This window comes from Falco peregrinus (assembly GCF_023634155.1).
Source record: "Falco peregrinus isolate bFalPer1 chromosome 12 unlocalized genomic scaffold, bFalPer1.pri SUPER_12_unloc_1, whole genome shotgun sequence".
NCBI lineage: Eukaryota > Metazoa > Chordata > Aves > Falconiformes > Falconidae > Falco > Falco peregrinus.
Window position 1 is genome coordinate 146329 of NW_026599548.1, and position 21353 is coordinate 167681.

The following is a 21353-nucleotide window of genomic DNA, read 5'->3' on the forward strand; positions in this document are numbered from 1 at the left end:
ATCGACCTGATCTTGGTATATTTACGATGGGGTTTTTTTAATCACTGGGCAGCGTTTGGACCAGAAGCAGCATCTTCCTGGTTTTATTTTTTTATGTATTTATGTGTGTGGATGTATTTGCATGTGCAGTGTCTATTGGAGAGACCCGTTTCTGGTTGTTGGGAAGCTTCAGTGCTAAAGCAACCCTGGCTTTACCCTCCCTGGATGTGGTTCTATAGGGACAACGCCCGCGTGGCCAAGCAGCACTTTTGCTCATGCTAATACTTTCCACCGCTACTACCACATCAGGGGATTGGCAGCAAGCTGCAGCTTATTTGTTAAAATTTCCAAATATGAGTAATTCGGATGGAGCTCTAACATTTCTGTGCAACGAAAACCAAGATCGGTGCTGGGTGTATGTTTTGCCTTTGTTATTTCAAGTAAGAAATCTTAGCTAATGCTCCTGTGGAACAACACAGAAAGCACCCTAAGCAAGCGACAGCTCGTTTAGAAAGGCCCCAGAGCAGGAGCAGGGTGGGGACGAAGAGACAGAGCAAGGCAAGGAAGAAAATGACAGTGACAGAGAAAGCAGATAAACCCTGCAAGTCCCGGGGTTGTGACTTGGCTCAGAACCACCGACCCGTCCTCCTTTGTTATCTTAGCTCCCCAGTAAGTGATAGTGACGGTGACATTTATCCTGCGGCTTTCGATAGATTCTAGCATGTCACTTTTTAGCGGGGAAGCTCTGCAGCATCCAGCAATCTTCCATGTATTCCAACATCCCACCGCAGACCTGGGACCTGGATTTAGGCACACACCCGGCTTTAGGAGCTAGAAGTCCCCACTCAGGAAGATAGCGACCCCCACTTTGTGACTTCGAGTGCACACAAATGTGCTGCTTTTTTTTTTTTTTTTTTTCAGGCTTTATTTTCAGCAGGTTCTTGCATAAAATGCCAGGGCCAAATCCAATTGAGTAACACCCTTTAAGACCCCAAGGGGTCAGGTTTTCACAGCGAGGGAACTAATTTTCCCATGTCACAGGGCTGAATGTTTATGACCCTGTTGCGGCTCTGGGAACGCTGACTGATGAGATACAGAGCAAGCACCACTGAAGAAATGCTGCATTTCTCAGAGTTTTGCTAAAATGATTAATAAACCATCTCTTCTCCTTCACAGGCTGACTATAGGGGGAAAGGGAGCTGGATTAAAAGATGACAAGAAATTAAATTGTCTTGCAAAAGTTCTTGCTGATGCAGCCAAGGGAGCAGGGAGAGCTGTCTCCAGCTCTCTGATAAATCGCCCTGTGCATTTCGATTGGAAATGGACTGGGGTATAATTAGCAAGTGAATTCTCTCCTGTCAGCACAAAAAAAAAAAAAAAAAAAAAAGGGGAGGGGGCGAGGGGGAATGGTTCATTTTAAAACTACAGCCAGGACTTCAGATGCCAACTGACAAGTTATAAACTGAGCCTGAAGCCCACAGAGCATCAAGGCGCAGGGTGAAACACCCCCGCTGTAGCCTACACCTTATCTCTAGGCATTTCCACAGCCAGAGCTACAGCTCAAATAAGTGTCTGCGTTGCGATGATGGGATTAGATGAGCCGCTAGACCTGTGATCACCGCTTTTGCGAGGGGAGGCAGCAGCACACAATCGATGAGCTCCTCCTGGAGAAGGAAAACCAGCAGGCTCCCCAGCAAGAAGCTTGTGCCCTCCAGCTGTATTTCACGATTCATCTGGGCCAGCAGATTTCTTCCTTATTGCTTCTGCCCACGAGATGCTTAAGTTACATGTACGTGTGAAGATACCTGCACGCTCTTCATACGGGCAGAAACACCCGCCTGGCTCTTGCACCTGTGACAACTGCTTGCTGTCGGCATCCTGGAAGTCAGAACATAGGAACTTGGTTTCGCAGATCAGCCTGAGGCTTTGCCCAGCCCCAAAACCAGCGGTGAGATGGTGGGAAACAGGCTCCACCACCACTACCACCACCCAACTCCTAGAGTCACATACTGGTGGCAGCGTGGGTGGCACAGCCCCTCCATGCAGAGCGCTGGAACGTTGCTGGTGGGAGGCTGTGCATCCCCCTTCTCAGGGGAGAAGGGGGCACGAAGCATCAGGCAGAGAAGAAAACACGGTGCAAGAACAGCCTGGCTGACATTGCTTCCCAGCAGAGGAAGGCTCCAGCGTGCTGCACAACAGCTACCCACACCCCTGCCGAGGTTTTTCTGCCAGTAAGGGGACTCGTGAGTGTATGATGCTCCTTGGAAGTAGCTCACCATTTCAAAACCCCACTTGTAGAGCGCTCTGCGGGCTCAGGAGAGCTGTGCCCCATCGCATCATCCCATTCCTGGCTTGTGGTTATTTGTGCACAAGTCCTGTGGCTTCAGCCTCAAGTTGCTCGCACATCCCTTGGCTACTGCCGCAGCCGCCTGGGGAACATCATGTGCTGTTAGCAGCAGATGAAAGCGACTGCAAAGTCCATGCCCTGGGCAACACAGCGGTGATACAGGTCACCATCAGTACCCCCAGGATACCCGCTTGTGCTCAGCTGGGACGCTTCGGCTTTGGCCTTCGTATTTGTGAAGTCCCTCCCTGACTTGCCACAATCTGTCAAGGGTTTCCAAATGCTGATGGGTTCCACTTTGATTTCAGCTGTGAGCTAAATTGCTTCTTACAGCCAGATTAAGGAAATAGTGCAGTGAGTCCAGAGGAGGCCATGAAGAAGATTAGAGGGTGGAAGCACCTCTCCTGTGAGGGTGGGCTGCGAGAGTTGGGGGCATTTGGTCTGGAGAAGGCTCTGGAAAGATCTTACAGCAGCCTTCCAGTACCTAAATGGTGCCCACAGAAAAGCTGGAGAGGGGCTTTGTACGAAGCGTATAGCGACAGGACAAGGGGGAACGGCTTGAAACGGGAAGAGGGAAGATTTAGGCTGGATATGAGGAAGAAATTCCTCGCCGTGAGGGTGGCGAGGCGCTGGCACAGGCTGCCCAGAGCAGCTGCGGATGCCCCATCCCTGGGAAGGGATTCCCATTCCCTGGGAATGTTCAAGGCCAGGCTGGACGGGACTTGGAGCAACCTGGTCTGGCAGAAGGTGTCCCTGCCCGTGGCAGAGGGTTGGAACGAGATAGTTAACGTCCCTTCCAACCCAAACCGTTCTGTGATGATTCTCTGAAAACTGGTCAAACGCTGAAAGCTGCATTACACTTGCAACAGCCCATACCAAAAACCATCAAGACACAAGGATGCATCTTTGACTACTTGTAATAGAAAAAATGCGATCTCTCGGATAGCCAGAGAGAAAATAAGAGCAAGCACTGCTTCAGCGAAGGTCCCTAAGGCATGGAGGCAGCAGGGAGAACAGGAAAGCAGCAATGCCAAAAGCATTTCTATTTCTCTGTCATCGTACAGCACAGCAGCCTCGGTATCTCCAGGTCCCACTACTCTACCGTGCTGCGTTACTCTTACCCAGACAGAAGTGGGTGGCAAGTGCTGGAAATCAGAGGCGGGTAGCACCAAATAAATAATTTTGTGAGAAATGACATCCCAGAGCAAAATCCAGTGGGCAAGCTCCTCTTACTTCCTGGCTGGTGGCACTGAAATCTAGATTAACCCATGACTATGAAACTTAGGAGGAAAAATACTCTCTTGCTACCTTTGGTTGGTCTTCCCACGTAGTGCTTGGGACATCATTTTGGACAAGATGGGGACACTTTGCAGCATTAGAGACATTACAAGCACATTCAAAAAGTCTTTCTGAGAAATCCTGGGCACACTGTTTTTTTTTCCAGTTTGCATTCCTTGCTTTCAGTGAGCAGGGAAAAACCTGGAGAGCAAGACCGGTTCTACCATGAAAAGGGTCAATGCAACTCAGCCAAACACTCCTTTCCAAGCACAAATCAGTGAAATGCTCTCCGTCACCATCACGGAAGAGGCCGAGGGGAGATTTACCAGGAAATAGGTGTGAAGAACTAAATAAGAGTTTTATTTTACCTGCTGGAAAATGCAGGCAGGTCAGAGCCCCTCCTGACCTCATCCTTCTGGTGCCCGCTGTATTCTCTGCGACAGGCACAGCGTAAGGACAAAACCTGGCCAAGACCACCAGCTGGAAGCAGCATCTTCCAGAAACCCTGCTTGAAGCTGGACTCCAGGATGCTACCAGCTCTCACATGAGATGAGACACAGGTTCTTCTTCCTTTTGCTCACAGAAGTTCCACTTCAATAGCGCGTGGGAGCACAGACTTGTGAAACCCAACTGCTGCTGCTGAACGTTGCGCTCTTTATAGCGAAGCTTTTCACAGAAATACCACAGGATGTAATTATTCCACCACCAGTGTGACCCTTCTTAAATTATCTTGGCTACACACGTGCCAATCCACTGCAGAGATACCAGGCTTCACTGCACGACTGCACTAACGCGTGTCCTAAGCCAGGAACTCACCCCACGAGAGCTTCGAGGTGCTCTGCCTTCTGCAGGGGGAGGCAATGCAAACGTGGTGGGCTCCAAAATTATCTGCCACTGGCATGCAGACCAGGGGCCCCAGGTGTCACACCAGGCATCCTCACACATTAAAAATAAACTCTCAGCCCCGATGTTCCAGCATTGCCCAAGACACAGGAAAGCACAACTGACTCCAATAAGCTTAATTTTTGCAGTGGCTATGCTTACAGCGTCGCAGAAATTTTGATTTTCATTTTCCACAGCTCAGTAGGTCAGAGAGATGAAGAACTGAAGTTTAAAAACAAAGAAAAACCCACCATCACCAGCTTCCCTCTGTGAACCTCACTTTCCCCTTTATTCTGTCTTTCCCCTTTCCACAGGTTGGGTTTTTTTTGTTGTTGGATTTTTTTTCTTTAATAAAATAAACCTTCGGACTCCATCGGTCCCCACAGTATTAGTCTCCAGTGCTACCCTCCCCCCCAAAAAACCCACACCAAAATCCATATTACTTTTGGCAGCAGCTTGCTTAAGGAATTCCAACCAGTCAGCAAGGCACGACCTCTCATTCCTGGAACCATACAGCCTATCTTTGATCAAGTTGTGTGTTCTCACTTGTCCTGCATTTGATCCCTTAAAAATAGTTCCTAGGTGTCTCTTCCTTCCTCCCACCTCACACAGTAAGTCTAGAACAATCTCACAAGCCTAAAAAAAAAACCAACAAAACAAATCCCCTCCCCCCCAATTTCAGCACAATTTCCTCTTAAAAAAAATAAAAAATGTTGAAACCGGTAATGAACCTTCAAAGGCAGTTTCATACTGTGATTTTAAGGAAAAGCAGGGGGTCTTTGCAAACTGAAGGGAGGGATGTTGCCACATTTAAACTAGACACACCACAGGTTATGCATGATGAATTAAAACGCAAGCTATCCCACAAACCTGGCAGCATCCAGCTCTGGATACAGTGATAAAGTTTTATTTAAAATCTCCTAAACAGAACCGTGTAATCAGGTACCACCCCACCCTTTTCTGCAGCATCTTGTTTAGGACACAAAACTGCAAGTGCAACATGGGTCCTGCCTCCACGTAGTTCAACACAGCTTTGCGTTTCCAAATAAAACTAGGACGTAAAGTCACAGGGGATACCGAAGAGCCTAACCCCCTCTTTTTTTGTGATGCATGTTCTATAAATCCCATTTATGTCTCCCCATCTTCTGTGCTGGGAGGGCTGTTAAAATCCCCCTCCTATCTCTTCTGCCTCATCGATTCACCAGTTCTTTTCAAATCTCACGGAAAACAGCACTTTCCAGGCTAGCTCCTAATTTCCTGCTCTCTCATCTATTACAGCCAGCTGGAAACAACTAGAAATCCGCAGGTCCCAAGTCACTCAGGAAGAAAAATCTCGCTGAAGAATTCCAGGCAAGCCGCCTCCATTCCTGATGGGTGCCAGGCATCACTCAGACAAGCTCCACTAAAGGTTTGGGACTTTCTTTCTCCTCCTTACACTAATTAATTTCTATTTACCTTTGGGAAACCATGGATGAAACTGCATTTGTACGTTCAGGTCCCATCATTCAACAGAATCCGTTTTTATACAGGAGTATTGACGTGTTCCAGGTAGTCAGGATATTCTGCCTAGTACCAACTGGTCACATCCCTGCTATACAGAGGGGTACCAACTGGTCACATCCCTGCTATACAGGTGGGTACCAACTGGTCACATCCCTGATACACAGATGGAAAAATCAAGGTTGTGTATGACCGTTCTTTCATATTTATACCACTTTGACAGGCTAAATTTAAATAAGTCATCTAAAACGGGGGGGGGGGGGGGGGGGGGGGGGGAGGAAACCCCTCGGAGGCAATCCTCTCTACATGGTGGTCATAAAGCATCACGAGCCTGTTGTCAATGACTTGAATTCTACCTGTGTGGCGGGTACTTACACAAAAGCTCTTGTCAGAGTGGGATGGCATCGCTGGAAGGCGGCTCGACAAGCAGCCAGCAGAAGGCTGAGGTCAGCCGAGTTACCGGATCCCTCGGGGAAGAACGTGTGCAGCTTATTAAAGGCCCAACTGGGCAGAAAAGCCAACTGCAGCTCTTTTAGGAGCCAAGTGTCATCTCACCCACTACAAAGATTCATTCACACCCAGATGCAGTCAATTCCTTACAGCCACCCCAATTAAATCTGACTGGTACTGGTCCCACCCCTAGGCAACACGAACTTTCTTATTTCCTCCTTCCCTCTTTGTTAATAAAAGCAAACACACACCAGGCTCTGCTTTAATTGTAATCTCAGCTTTGCCTGAAGTAGGGCTCGCGTGCCTGCTGCTTTGGGGATATTCAGGAAAGCAGAAAGCAGCGACCTAAGTTTGTTCTGCCCCAGCTCCACCACTCCCAGTAACAGCTCTCCAGGTGTTCACCAATTTCAGCCTTCCTCCAGCTCCTGCTAATTCGCCCCCTGCTTCCACCGCAGTGTGTGCCTGTAACAGTGTTTTCCAGGGAAAACTCTCTAGTATTCTAGCAACTAGTCATCTTCTTTGGCAATAAAAAAATAAAGCGAAGCCTCCTCTTAGCCCTACCACCTGGTAGGCCTTACATGCACAACCTTTCCCCACGCCAGCCAAGCCTGTTTGTGAGCAGTGGACCAAGGCTGTCGTCTTGCCCCCAGCTCTGGCTGAAAATTACTTCCTCCAGCTCTTGCTGGTCTTTCTGGAGGCTCTAACCCCTCCAGACACACACACTCCTGCCAGATGCTCTCAGAGGCAGCCTGCCTAGAAGGCAGACCAGTAGCAGGGCCACCACACAGCAAGTCATGAGGGATGCGAGCGTGAAGGGCAGCATCCCTCCCCTCCCAGCACCGCAACACACAACTGGAGGCTGTTACTTTTCCCAGGGCTTCGGGAGATGGGAAAAATGCCAAGTCCTCTCTTCTAAAACCCAGGACAAAACATTTATTCCAGAAGTCTCTGGGACACAGAGATGGGAACCATATTCCAAGACTGTTTGAGTCAATCCATGGGACTGTCACCTTAACGGTCACTTCCTACGTTTTGCAAGAAAAAGTCCATACACACGCATTTGAGTAACAACGCCTCCCGTACATTGTCTTCTCTGCAAAGCCAGCTGAGGCGATCAGGCAGGATCAGAACAGGGCTGTTGTATAAAAAAAAAAAAAAAAAAAAGCACCCTGAAATTATAAATTTAGACCATAATTCCAAAAACCTGCCTTATGTTAGCCTCTCTGCTCTGAGAGAAGCCCATGGAAAACTAAACTCTGGATTTTCGGACTGTCACAGGCACTTTCACACTGTTAACAGTTTAACAGCTTGAAGGTGAAGGAAACCTGGAGTATTTACGGTTCCTCAGCTGTGAATATTCTTCTGCCAGCAGAGCCTCTGCCCTCCAGCCACGGCCTTGCAATCAGGAGCAACAGTTTACATCCCATATCAGATGCAGCCAACGGACTTACCCACAAAACTAAATCCTACGTCCGCTAATATTAATTAGCGCCGCTAATTTCTTAGGGTGCTTTGCCGAGAGAAAGGCGACATACGGACAGACTGTTAACACGTTATTTGAGCAGTTGAGTATTAAGGTACAAACTGCACATTAAAACCTAAGGCAAAATACTGATTGCCTTGGAATCTAACCTAAACCTGTCCCAAAGGGTTTTCAGCGAGTAGAAAGATGGTTTAATGGGAACATGACTCACTCCACATTTATGAATAGGCAACGAACTTGTGAATACCACATGGTATCACTTAGCAGAACACAAACACAACTGCAACTGGTTAGAGCACCGCTCTCCGTTTTAGGAAAGAATTAGGTGCTTCTCAGACATCCTCCAAAACCCCGGAATACTTTGAAATTCAGTCACACACACTTAGGAAAGCAGGAATCTGCTTCTCAGGAAGCAATTCCAAACAGATTCCTCTCAGAAGAGGATTTAAGAAGAATATGATTTCTGAAGTGGGTGGAACACAACCTGGATAAGGCTCTCTGGGGAAACACTAAAGCTCTGTTTAGGAAACAACGCGTAAAGCTGAAGAGCTTTGGCTCTTTGGAGCACGCTGCCACTGGAACGATTCTTTCTGAAGGCGGTAATACTGAAGTACCAAGAAAATACTTTGCTTGTTGAGAGATCACACAAGATTCCCGTTGCACAGAGCTTGCTTCCAGATGCTGCTAAATTAAATCAACTTTGCATTAGAAACAGCAGTCTTTAATAAGAATACTACTCAAAGTATGTTTGTCCTAAACAACGCGCCATCCAGCAGTTCCTTAAAAGCATCTTGTCCTTTATCGATGACAAGTATTTTATAGAAATATTTATGCTTGAGCATGTAAAAGTCTCCGCTGCTTTAGAAGCAGGTCACTCTTCGCCTCTGCTCTTCTGCTCGGAAAGCAGCCGCCATTCAGCACCGCGCTCGTCTTGCTGACTGAGCACTAAATAGAGGAATCCACAGTAAAGTGCCCGTTCTGAGAAAGTGTTCTGCGGTCCGTGGTGTTCAACTTCACCGCCGTGGGGGTGTATTTGGAATTCCTGTAACAGACAAAGCAGAGGATCCTCCGGAAGGTGCTACGCATCTCGTTGTCCCTGTAAGAGTAGACTATCGCGTTTATCAACGAGTTGATCTCTGCCAGCAAAAGGACATATTTCTCCACCGCTAGAACGTTGCAGCTCTTGCAGCCCAAGCCATCCAGGAGGAGCACAACTTGCCCTGGAGTCCAGCAGATAACAAAAGCACCTGGGGAGAGAAGAACCCCCATTAGAGAAAAAACACGTTCCTGGCCGTGCCCCGTCACTCACCACAAAGATGCTCAGCGGAATCACTGGTGGTTTATCTTGTGAAAAAAGTTAAAGGCGGAGGAAAAAAGCCCACTAGTAGTTTCACCCTATAGTTTTGCTTTGGAAGAAGACCAAGGATTCAACCAGCAAATATTAAAAATGGAGGCACTGGGTTGTCCTCCCCTTCCCCCCGCCCCCATTCACTCAGAAGAACTTTTCCCTCCAAGAACTTTCACTCCCCTCCCCTCGCCCCCACCACGCCATTTACAGAGCGAAGACAAAGCGGTCACATTTCCTATTTACGTGCCACTCCCTCCAAAAAGGGGAACAGGCTATAAAATTAGGGAAGAGCCAGAGTAAAGCATCTTAAATGAAATAATCACTGTTCATACAGTTTCTGGGGGTTTAACAGGGTGAGTTTGGAAGTGTCCTGGCCAACACACAACTGTTGAAGTCCCCCTCGAGCAGAAAATAGCCACACAACAGGCTGGCCAGTGCCCGGACAGAGCTGGCCAGACTCCACCACCAATTCAGTCGGGCAAGGCTACGCTCTTGCCACCACCTGCAAAGCTCTTTGGCAAAAAGGCTAATTGCTGTTTCGCATGACGGAGTGGGAGGTGCCCGCAGCTCCTAAAACGCTTCTTACAGTCGTGATTTTAAGGCTGACGTAAATGGAGCACTCGCCCATCAGTGCTCCTGGAGTTCGTACATAAGGTTGTATCTTCAAGCGCACGAACTGCACCCTGCTGCGTCTTCTGGGAAAGGGTGGTCAAGGCGACAACTTGCTGGGAACCTCGTAACTACACCCTTTACTGAAAAACATCAGGAAAAGGACAACATCCAGAGGAGCTGCACCAAACCCAAGAGGCTGAATTTAGAGCTGTCGTTGAGTGAAATGCCCCACCAGTGAACACAGGGACACCTGGGAGGGATCTCCTGGGTTTCCAGGGGTGTTCCCCCACTGATTTCAGGCCACTGCATTGTGTAACCCTTTTAATTTAAGTAAATCATGCTCCCAGGTGGTCAGCACAGCAGCCACCGCATCTGGGCCAAGCAGCTCTCCCCCGCACTTGCGGACATGACTTCACTCCCTTTAAATTTAGCAAATACACAAAACAGATTCCTGGTTGTCATGAAGGGAGGTCCAATACTTCTATCTTGAGTGAGCCTGCAGGCAAGGGACCTCCTTGTTTAGTGAGGCACCTTTTTTTTTAGCCAGGTTTTCAACACCTACAAGGCAAGCCAGGTTCTCTGGAGACCAGCTCCCAGCAGCACAAAGTAAAGCCAGAGGAATATTCAAGATGAGACGGGGGAAAACCAAAAGGAGGTACGCAAGAGGTTCTCGGCCTTTGCCTGCAAATCCAGCTGATTTCCCTGCTCCTTAATGGAAGCACAAGTATTCAGAAAGAAGCCTGAACTCTTAATAATCTAACACAGCACAGTCACCAACGACTCAGCCCTGTGGTTTGGTCATCATCACATCTTGTGTCACTCAACTGGTCTGTGGGAAAACCTCCTCCCGGTTTCCAGATGTACCTTGGCCTTATTACTGGTTTCCAAGTCAGCTCCTAGACCTGTTCTTAACGCCCAACACCTGCAGGATTATCAGCCACAACTACACAACGACCTTGCCTTGCGATGGAGTGGCCCACAGAAAGCTTCTACCGCGCCCTCGCCTTCCTCGCACGCTCACCAGCAGCTACACCCTCTGATGCATAAGGCGCAAAGTATTCCTCTGTGCAGAGTCCAAGTTTGCAGAAGGCTGGGGAACGAGGGTGGAGAAGGAATTACACCAGGGCTTTCATGGGGAGGGGAAAAAAAACCCGCTGCAGTCTCAACTTTACGCTGAATCTGAAAGGAAAGGCAGTTTTCTGCCCAGGTTGAGCAATTCCCTCCCTCGCTCCCTTTGGTGCAAGGGACCCATGCGGAACGACGGCTGCTTCTCTCCAACGCTGCCCTGCAGAGGAAGGGGAGAAGCCCTACAGGTTACAGAAGTCCTCCTGTGTCTTCCTCAGCTTTCCACATCAGGCTCCTCCCCACTGTCCATCCGCAGATGCCAATCCCAATTCCCCGCGAAGCCACAGCAGCTCTTCTGAGCCTCCTCTCACCCAAGTTTTTAACTCGCCCAAGGCAGAAGACAAAGCAGGCAGGCCAGGTCAGGAGGGGGGACATCGAGAAGCAAGGCATCTCCCAAATCGAGCCGAGGCACCAGGCGTGAATCCCATTTTCCTTCTTGCCCAGCATCCCCATCCTGCCCACCCTCTCCCAGCTGATGCTGTGAAGTCCCATAAAGTCAATCAGCCCTGCTGACACCTTGGGGCGACCCCACTGGTACTGTTCAGGAAGGGGGCAACAAAACAACTCCTCTCCACCCCACGGGCTGTGCAAAACATACAAAGTAAATCATTCTTCAGCCCCCCTGACCCTCTGTGCAGCATCTGATCAGCTCCAAGGCACCAACAAACTCCCAGCTGCACGCAAGAGATGGAGAGATTGCGAGGCAGGGAAGGCGACGTCACAGGAAAGGCAGGAATAGGCAGAAAACTCTGGTTTCGATGCTCGCAAGTTACAACAGGACCCGGCAAGCCGGCGTGCCCCTGAGCAGGGACACACCAAGCAGCCTGACAGCCCCCCACCCCCACACCACTCCCCTCCCCTGCTGAGCCCCACTGCCAGCAGGAGTTTGCAAGGGAGTAGTCTTTGTCTGCAGCTCCGAGGTTTCCCTGACGGAGCAAATTCTGTGCTTATCAGGAAAGATTTGCAAGCAAGGGGTTGTGACCGTGAGCCCAGAGTCGAGCTGGGTTGCGGGAGATTTGAGTACGTTGATTTATTGCGCTTTATAGAAAGGTTGTTAGACCATTAAAGCACGAAGCAAAAGCAGATGAAAGAAATCACGGAGCGGCGAGGCTGTCGGAAGCACAGTGCCTGCGCCAGCCTCCGCCATCAGAGGCACAGCACTGGGCAGAATCCAAATATATCCAAATCAAGTGAGATATCCTGGAAAGTCGGAGCCTCAGCGCCAACCACTTCCAGTTACCGATCGGCCTCTATTAGCACTACAGACTGCGGATGCAGACAGATGACGGGGCTGTTAGCGCTTTGCCGGAGATCCTATGCTGATGGAGAGCAGCTTGAACGATGAGCTGAGGCCTCCCAAGGATGTATTTACCCGAGCAGATTCAGACCCAGCACTGAGCTGCTCAAAAAACCAAAGCCTGAGCAGAGTTCAGTGCCTGGTTCCAGTAAGCAGTAAGGAATTTGAACACAACTCCCTCATTCTTCCCCCATCACCTCATAATATTTGTCCCAAGCCCCTCACAGCTCTTTGATAAAGGATGCGCCAAGCGCTGCCTCTTGATGGAGGCCTGATTATAGCTGCTAATTCCACGCTACACTTCTAGGGAGGGAGCACGAGAGCCGCTCCTGTCCCCGAAGCCACTGCACTTCGGGCAGTTGGCTATAACCTTCCTGCAGAGTCCTGAAGCTCTCGAGTTCCTCGGCAGCCAAACCAAACCACACCACCACCACCAGCAGCAGCTTCGGAGACCAGGGAAGCAGAGCATGACTTCCCAACGCTGTCCCGAGCACATTCACACACACCCCCAACCCACCCACTCCCAACCCGGGACGGGGGACCAAAGCGTTATTTAGATCGGCCAGAGCAAGGTGGACTTACTTAGGATAATAGTGACTGTCTTGACAAGGCTGATCATGGTCTCCTTGTAGCGGGGGTGGAAGCTAGTGTGCTTAGACATCCGTGTCATCTTCCTTTTGACGTAGATGAAGATGTGCGTGTACACGACCACCATGATCAGGAAGATGACCAGGTTGGAGATGGCCCAGAAGGTCAGGTAGCTCCTGCTGTAGAGCGGTGCCATGCTGGAGCACTTCTCCAGAGCACAGAGGCAGTGCCAGCCGTAGGACGGGATGAGCCCCAGGAGCAGGGCCGTGACCCAAATACAGAAGATGAGGATCATCACGCGCTGGTTGGACATTTTGCTGTGTAACTGCATAGTGAACACGGTCTGGTGCCTTTCCACAGCAATTGCCAGCAGGTTCACCACAGAGGCTGTCAAACTGGTGTCCAGCAAGCTCTGACGGATGAACCAGGTCTTCAGGGAGAGCTCTGCTGTCCGGGGCCCCGTGTGGAACATGAGAAACATGTAGGCGATGCCAGCAAAGAGGTCGGCCGCTGCCAGGTTCCCCAGCAGGTAGTAGATGGGGTAGTGGAAGCGCCGGTTGATGATGATGGCAGTGATGACCAGCAGGTTGGTCAGGAGCACAATGACACTCACCGTCAGGCCCAGGGCAACCACCAGCACATCCTTCGTCCTCCAGTACGTGGTCAGCTCTTTGCGGCTGTTGTTGTAGAAGAACCCCACGGTCTCATTGTAAAAACAGTGCTTCATCGCTGCTGTCCTAAAGAGGGGTGACAGTATTATTAGCTTGTTGTCCCCGTGTGTGTGTCCCCCCCCTACACACACAACTGTTGCCAGCCAGGGAGATACTGAGCAGCATTACAATAATGCCTCTGACACAGATGGAGGTGGAGAGGAGCTTGGAAGACATGAACAGCCCCATGAGCAACAGGAAACCACTTTTGTACTCAACAGAGACCTACACACGTCTCACGGGCCAAGCCCTTAGCGATCAGTCCTCAAAGCCGTGCCGAGGATGCAGCAAAACCTTGAACATCCATGGGAGGAGTTAAGGTTTGCCAGATCTGATAAGATATTCTCCCTGCCGGGCCCACGCAGCTTCGTGGGGACAACAGACAAAACTACCGATGTCGCCCCAGATGTCCTGCTTCAGAAACATAAAAACAAAGCCACAGCAAAGAAGGTTTATCGGTCAACCACTAAACAACGTGCTGGTGAAGCCTATGAGCCTCTGCAGCTGCTGCAGTCCCCAGGACTGCTGCTTCTGCTTCAGTGAGCGCACGCACCTCATCTTCCCTGGGTAGTTTCATTGCTTAAAGGCCACCACAACACACAAGCCGCTTCTGAACGCTGCCCTACACACAGCAATCCTTCCAAAGCAGGGCAGTACTTCCCAAACTTTGCCAAGAGGCACAAAGCACGTAGAGCAGGGCAGAAACAAACCCCCTCAGCCCGGGAAAATAAACAGCAGCAAGAAGGCAGCACGTTCAACCATGGGGCTGGATCTCTGGAAGGGCTGGATCATCTGCAACCCCTGCAGTGCTTCGATGAGAGAACAGCGCGTGGGTCAGCACCCAGAGCATCACCCGGTCAGGCGCCTGTGCAACGAGGGAAGCAACTCCCCTCTTCCCTTTCCAGGAATGGAACAAGACTCCAGTTCCAATTTCAAATTCCACAAAAAAAACAAAATTCCAGTTCAAAACTCATTGAACTCGCTGGAAGAAATCGATAGGAAAAGACATTTAAACCTCCAGAAGGGCTGTTCACATTGCTTTGACACGCTGGGCATTGCTGAGAGCAAGACCAGACAAGCCACTCGCCTGGATCACAACATCATTAATTTTCAGAGCCTGTATCCCTTTAGTAATCGAACTTCCTATCCTGTTGACAGCCAAACATGAAGCAGCAGGTCAAGCTGAAGGATATTTCACCTTACAGAGTCAGAATACAAACCTGGTAATTGAATGGGTGTCAACTGTGTTACTCGCCCATTAAAAAAAAAACCCACACATGAAAAAAACGCAACACAAACGCAAGGGATAAGAAGCAGCCCAGTCACTACGCCCCACAGCAGACGCAGCAGATGTTCGTGTTCCTTTACTAACCAAGAGCTTGGAAATCTCAGCTCAGGGCTGGCTGCGGTCCCCGCTGGGATGGGCAAACCCAGCCTGGAGCCTCGTTTCTTGCAGCACTTTGAGGTGCCGAAAAATGACACAGTTTTTCCCTACCCTGGTGCGTTCTGCACATGAAGTCACTGGTTCTCCCTGTCCCCTCGCGAGCAAACCCATCATCCTGACTTATGTGCAGAACATGAGAAGAGTGCTGTCCTCTTCAGGCAGGGAGAAAACCCAACGTGCCTGAGTTACAATTAATTTTAATTACCCCCGAAACCAACACACAGCTCAGGGGGGCTCATTAGTTCCATGTTCTTCCACTCGCTAGGCAGAAAAGTTTTCTGGGACCGCGCTGTTTTCCAGGATGCTTCAAGCAGGAACTCCCAGCATAGCAGCAAGGCTGCTGTTAGGAAGCCAGGCCAGCTTATTATGGGCTGCACCGCACCCACCTCTGCCCGCACACACGCAGAGTTGTGCAAGCAAGGGGGCTGAGCCAGGAAAGCCTATCATACCTGCAGCTGAACTTTTGATCTCCGCTGCTTAATGAGCTCTGTTAGCAGTTTGCTTTGGCATATGGCTGTGTCTACCACGAGGCAAGAAAGCTGCACAACCGAACTCACTCTAAAATCTGCTGAATAGGGAAATGTTATTTTTTACAAATATTATTGGGGGAAAAAAAAAAAAAAGGAAAAACAAGGCAGAGGAGGAATCAACCTGCCCCAGAGGACAGAGGTTACTACTAGCCCTAGTAACAAGTACACCTTCCATCTCTTTCCAGGTCACAGGGTGTTTGGAGATTGAGCTGTTCAGGAGTCATGTGGTCCGAAAGCAACCAAGTGGGTTCTGCAGAGATACCACGTGGCAACGCAGCAGGTAACCGGGGATTTTGGGCTTGAACAGGGAAAAGCAATGGAAGAAGAAGGAAGGAAGGAAGGAAAGCCCAGGAACAGGACAGGACGAATACAACAGCTGCGAGTCACAGGCAGGTGGATGACCACCTTGGTAGGGTGCCTCTGGGGAGGCCCCAGAGCAAAGGCTAGGCCATTCTTCTGCAAGCTTTGGAACCATTTTTGAAAGCTTTAATCCCAAATCAAAAAGGCAAGCGTTGCTGAAGTTCAGTCAGTCACTTCACCCTTTTGAGATGGCATGCGGATGCCCAGGGAAGAAAGGGAGGAAGGAAAGAAGTTCAGGTGGTACCAGGGTTCAGAGACCACCACGTGAACAAGCACCTTTCAACTGCCATTTAACCCCCTTCACATGTTCGCTGCAGAGTAGCGTAAGTGTCATCCCCACCCCCACCCCCCCAAATTATAAAAGTTTAACTGATACAGTGGAGATCATCATGGAACAGACTCGTGCTGTACAAAGACAGCTCACGCTCTGCTTTTATTTTCCAGGAACATTCAAATACTCCAGTGAAATAACATGCTGATGGATCTTATTCCCAGTAATTTTCGAGCTGACACCAAGACAAATCTAATCCAGCTAAGTCTAGCTTTAAAATTGCCACGAAGTTACAGAGACCACTCTTATTCTGTTGCAAATATTAACAGATTCCACAGCTATGACAGCCCTCATAAGCTTCCTCCCGGCAAACTGAACTTTTTTAAAGCATGATACAAGTACTGGTTCAGTGGTACGTTTACTGGGGGAGGGGATGAGAGCTGTGTAAACTGTGTTCTGCATGTGCAACACTCAAATCTGGAGGAACAACCCTGCAGCATTAATAGCAATGACATCTGCCACGCTTCTTTGGGCAGGACCCACTTAGAGCTGCAGGGAAAAGCTGGAGGGTTGCAAATCCCTCCGGAAGGTGCGTGGGTTGCAAACCAAAGGTGTGCGATCCCATCAGTGGGGTGGGGTCCAGGGGGACCAGGCAGGTTCGTGCTTGTGGCTGGCTCTAGGAGCTCGTGTGCCACTTCACCGTCGCCCTGCCATCCGAAAACGGCCCTTGGAGTTGGCAGCAAGGGCAGACAGTGCCACAGAGCAAAACTGAACGGGCAGCGCCCAAGAGGAACACCCTGCCCACAGCAGCCAGAAAGTCAGGCCGGTGCCATGATGCACAAAGGAGCTGGAGGAATCTATTGTTCAGTGTCCGAGCAACCCCCTTCCACTCCTCAGCAGGAGCTTACAAGATTTTCTTCCTTACCAGCCTCGTTTACTCGGTCAAACCAGATTCCAGTTACTTGCTGCAACAGTTCTGCAGCCCCTTTCCTCGAGCAATACGCAAACACAGCCTCTCCTCTCATCACGCTACCTCAAACTCTGCTCAAGGCTCTCCCCCTTAAAACCCGGCACAGCTTTTGAACTTTGGGAGGAACCACCAGGCAAAACGAGCGCCTAACAGGTTTTTTTCTCCTTGCCATCCCTCTTGCATACGCCATCTCCCTTCTTAATCAGTTAATTGCCGCCCAAGGTTCACGCTAAGTTCTTTCACGCAGCAAGTAAAGGTGCAAGCGTCCTCCCTTCCCTGTCGCCTCTTGCTTGCCAAAGTGGAAAATGCTAGTCAGCTCCTGGAGCTCGGGGAAGACATCCAGCACTTGCTCGCAAGCCGACGGCCAGCCGGTGCACAAGGGCAGAGGGATGAATGGCTGAATTTATGCTCCCACTAATCACCAACACAATCAGCGTTGATCAAGGCAGAACAATGGATCTAGAAGGGCTCACAGGGACTCAAATCCCAGCTGTTTCACCCCTGTGTCCCCTGCATGCAGATTTACACGGCCAAAAATTCCAACCACTGCTATATTTAAGCCATAAACACTACAAGCTTTTACTCCAAAGAAGAACGTTCTTACCTGAAAGCACAACCACTGCATCCAAACCTGACATTTAGCATTGGTCTCCCCACCACAGGAAACCAGGGCAGCTATCCAGCAAGGAGATCCCCATCTCTGGAGGGCAGAAGTGTTTTCCAAGCAAGGGGAAAAAAAAAAAAAAAAAAAAAAAAAAAAAAAAGCCAAGTGCCTTACAGGAAAGTTTCAGAGAAGCTTTACAGCCCCAGAGTCCATCACGCACTGCTCCGCTCCGAAACACTGGCTCCTGGGAGGCAAGTTTGCAAGAGCTGGATGAGCCCGTCCCTCCTTGGGTCCTCCCCTAGGCGGGTCCTTCCAGGAGACCCAGGAGCTGTAACCCGAGTCCTCGCTGCCTTCATGGAGGCCAAAGCCACTTGCCAAGCACCTCCGGGTCTGGCTGGAACGGGTTAGACCCGATCTGCCAGCATCACCCCTGTGGACCAGCTCCTGCTGGCAGGAGCTCCAGCGAGGTGCTGGGTGGGGAAACTGGTGGTACCCCTTGGTCGCCCCCTGGCAAGGGGTACTCCTGCTCGCCCACTGCCCCAGAGCCTTTGCCCCACTATGGGAGGCGAGTGAATCCCCCGGATGACCCGGTGGGATCCTGCGATGGAGGGGCTGTCACCCCGTGGTACCAGAAACCGGCTCTCCAAGCCTGCGACGATGGCACCCACGTCCCAGGTGGGCTGTCAGGTCAGGAGCTCCCCCCCCCCCCCCCCATCCCCTGCAGCTGCCACACTTGCCCAGTGCACGGCAAGAAACCTTGACACGGGGAAGAAGCAGGGAGAGGGCGACGCTGTGAGACACGAGGGAAACTGAGGCACAGACCAGAGAGGATATTCCTGCTATAACTTGGTAAAACGCATCTGCTGGAATGAGAGCTCCCGTGTCAGTCCTGACACAGCTGAGATTATCTTACCTGCGGAGTACCGTCCAAATGCCAACAGCACACTTGGTGCTAACAGGCCACCGCTGTATAAATTATGAAGGAAAAAAAAAAAAACTGAACCGCCGAGTTTGCAACATCCATTCACTTTGATTTACACCCGCTGCTCTCGCCAAGGCCCCAGCAATTTCCATTCCACTCCGATTCCTACTCTCCCGCCCTCCTCCTACCATCATCTGTTTCCCAAGGAACAATGTTATCACTGCAACCCTAATCAGCTGCCAGTCAGATACAGCAGAGCTTGGCGGGCCCGGCAGTGTTATGTAAAACAGGCAGGAGATTTACAGGGAGAGCACAGCACAAAGGGGGTCGAGATAGGGCCAGAGGTCCAAGGACACATTAACAGAGCAGGACAGGAGATAAACAGAAGCATGGCCAGAGTAACACTGGCCGAAGGGGATGAATAGGACAAGCTGAGATAGCAGCAGGGCAACTACCCAGCCCCGCAAAAAAAAATATTGTACCAGGCTCCCTCAGTTGTACCCGCAGCCTCCAAAGACCAAAATTCATACCAGAAAGCTCACAAGGGCTACAAAAGCCATCTACCGTTACCACCTGCTTAACGAATCTGACTCCTGCAGCTTCAGGGCGGTGATGCCACCCACAAGGCAGGACCAGGCACAGGGGCCGTTCACAAGGTTTCCCTGGGCTTTTTTAGAAGCAAAATGTGCTAACAGGTACCCCAGAGCCCTTTCCTGGGGGGATCTGTATTTGAACAACTTTTGTTCAAAATTTTGAACAAAATTTGCTTTTGCGTAGCTGAGAGCCACCAAGAAGTCCCACCCTAACCCAGAGAGCCAGAAGCCCTTCCCGCAACTAGATTTTAGAACATTAGAGTTACAAGAAATCATTTCAGGTTCGACCCTTCCTCAAGCGACACGGGGCAGGTCTTCCCCCTTCCCATGAGGCATTTTTTACCCTTTTGGTTGCACGCTTCGGACCGAAGAGACCCAAGCCCCAGCTGCAACAAACAGCTCCCCCCCTTTGGCATGCTCCAGCACTTGTGCTGCCAGCAACGGATCTATCACCGATCCAACCCTCCACACCGGTGCACAAGTGCAACCCAGGTCCGAGAAACCGTTTGGCACCAGCGCTGGCTTCAGCAGGCTTCAGACAGTTACGAAGCGCAGACTGGGATGAGCAGCAGTCTAAAAAATACTTTTGATTCACTTGTTCCTTTAAGGTTTCAAACTGGCACTTGGCGAGTGCTTTAGAGGCAACGTTTTCAGAAAGAAACACTCAGAGCAATCAGGAGAACAGCCCAGCATAACTGGTTTCAACTGAAGTGTCAACAGTCCCATCACAATAGCTCAGCACGTCAGACAGACCCAGCTGACAAAGGCTCAGAAGCATTTTTGCAACTCGGTCCACACACACCGGAGTCGGGACAAAGGGGGATACAAGGAACATCAGACTGGGTCAGGCAAGCCTGTCACAAAAGGCATCTGCTTGCATATGGAGATGAGGGAATATTTCAGGTTTTAAAGTCCTGACCTTAGTAACAGCAATTTTTCTAGTCCCTTTGTCTAGAAGAAATATCATTTTACTTCTCTGCCTGACAGAAGATTAGGCGTCTGTTTGTTTTCAGGTTTGGGGGATACGTGAAAGAACCAAGACCCATTTAGTTCATCTCTACCCATACACACATGAGTTCGGGCTCGGCACACCCATTCAGGCTGCTACCTGCAAAGCCAAAAAATCATTGCACGCAAACCCCTCACATCAGCTCTTGCAACCATTTAACGATTTCTTAAAAACTGAGCTCAGACATCTTCTAGCAATGGTGCTTCGGGACAGAGTACCAGACACGGGCAAGGCCAAGGACCCGTGATCCTCATCATGTCCAGCCCCTCTGTCTCCCTCCTTCCCCTGCAATCCCTTTGTGAGTTTTCCTGTTCCCCCAGCTCCGAAGGGGCTCGCAGGGTGCTGTGCAGCATCACTCCCCCCCAGCAGAGTCACCGAGTAACCTGATCTTGATGCAGCCGGCAGATCTGATCGCATTCTGGTGCCCAGCAGAGATTTGGTAGAGAAACATTTCCAAAGACAACAGATGTTTGCCTCCCCTTTATTACACTTCTATTTTTCAAAGCCAAGTTAATTGTTTTAGTAGATTTTGCATTTTCAAACAAGCCTAAAGGCAATATTTTTCTTTAAATCCTGATAGCTGCGGCTGTTCCCATGGATGACAAGCCGAAGGTGTTTGGGTTTTGTTTTGTGGTTGGTTTTTTTGGTGGGGTTTTTTTGTGTGTAGTTTTTTTTTTTTGGCTGAGACCCTTCTCCTGGAATCCCAGGAATGTTAAAAACCTTCTGGAGGGAGTCATGTCATCATCTCCCCCTCTGAAGATCTCTGCAGAGAACCAGTGGCTCAAATTAACACTTCCTAAATCCCAACTGGCCTCGAGATTCCCAAAACCCTCAGTGAGGAGCACTCCCTGGAGTACAACAAACCACCACCACCGTTCGTACAGCTTCAGTTAACAGCCACATCTTTCACTGGAAAGCAGCGTATACATCAGCGTTAAAAATCCAGGAATTTCATAACACCCACTGCTGCTGAAACGCAGCCAACTCTGAGGTGGAGCAGAGCTGGTTTTTTGCAAGCCTACAGCATCAAAGAATACTTTCCAACAAAGAGGTA

At 50.0% G+C, this 21353-nt stretch overlaps 1 protein-coding gene across 1 annotated transcript; it reads right to left on the bottom strand.

Moving 5' to 3' along the window:
- Positions 1-6333: 6333 nt before the first annotated feature.
- Positions 6334-18182, bottom strand: LPAR2 (lysophosphatidic acid receptor 2). Its single transcript, XM_005233409.3, has 3 exons — positions 17776-18182; positions 12881-13623; positions 6334-9163 (listed from the first exon to the last, which is right to left on the bottom strand). Exons 1-3 carry the CDS (start codon positions 17814-17816, stop codon positions 8862-8864), a joined length of 1086 nt encoding a protein of 361 aa, XP_005233466.2. The 5' UTR covers positions 17817-18182; the 3' UTR covers positions 6334-8861.
- Between the last annotated feature and the right edge of the window lie 3171 nt (positions 18183-21353).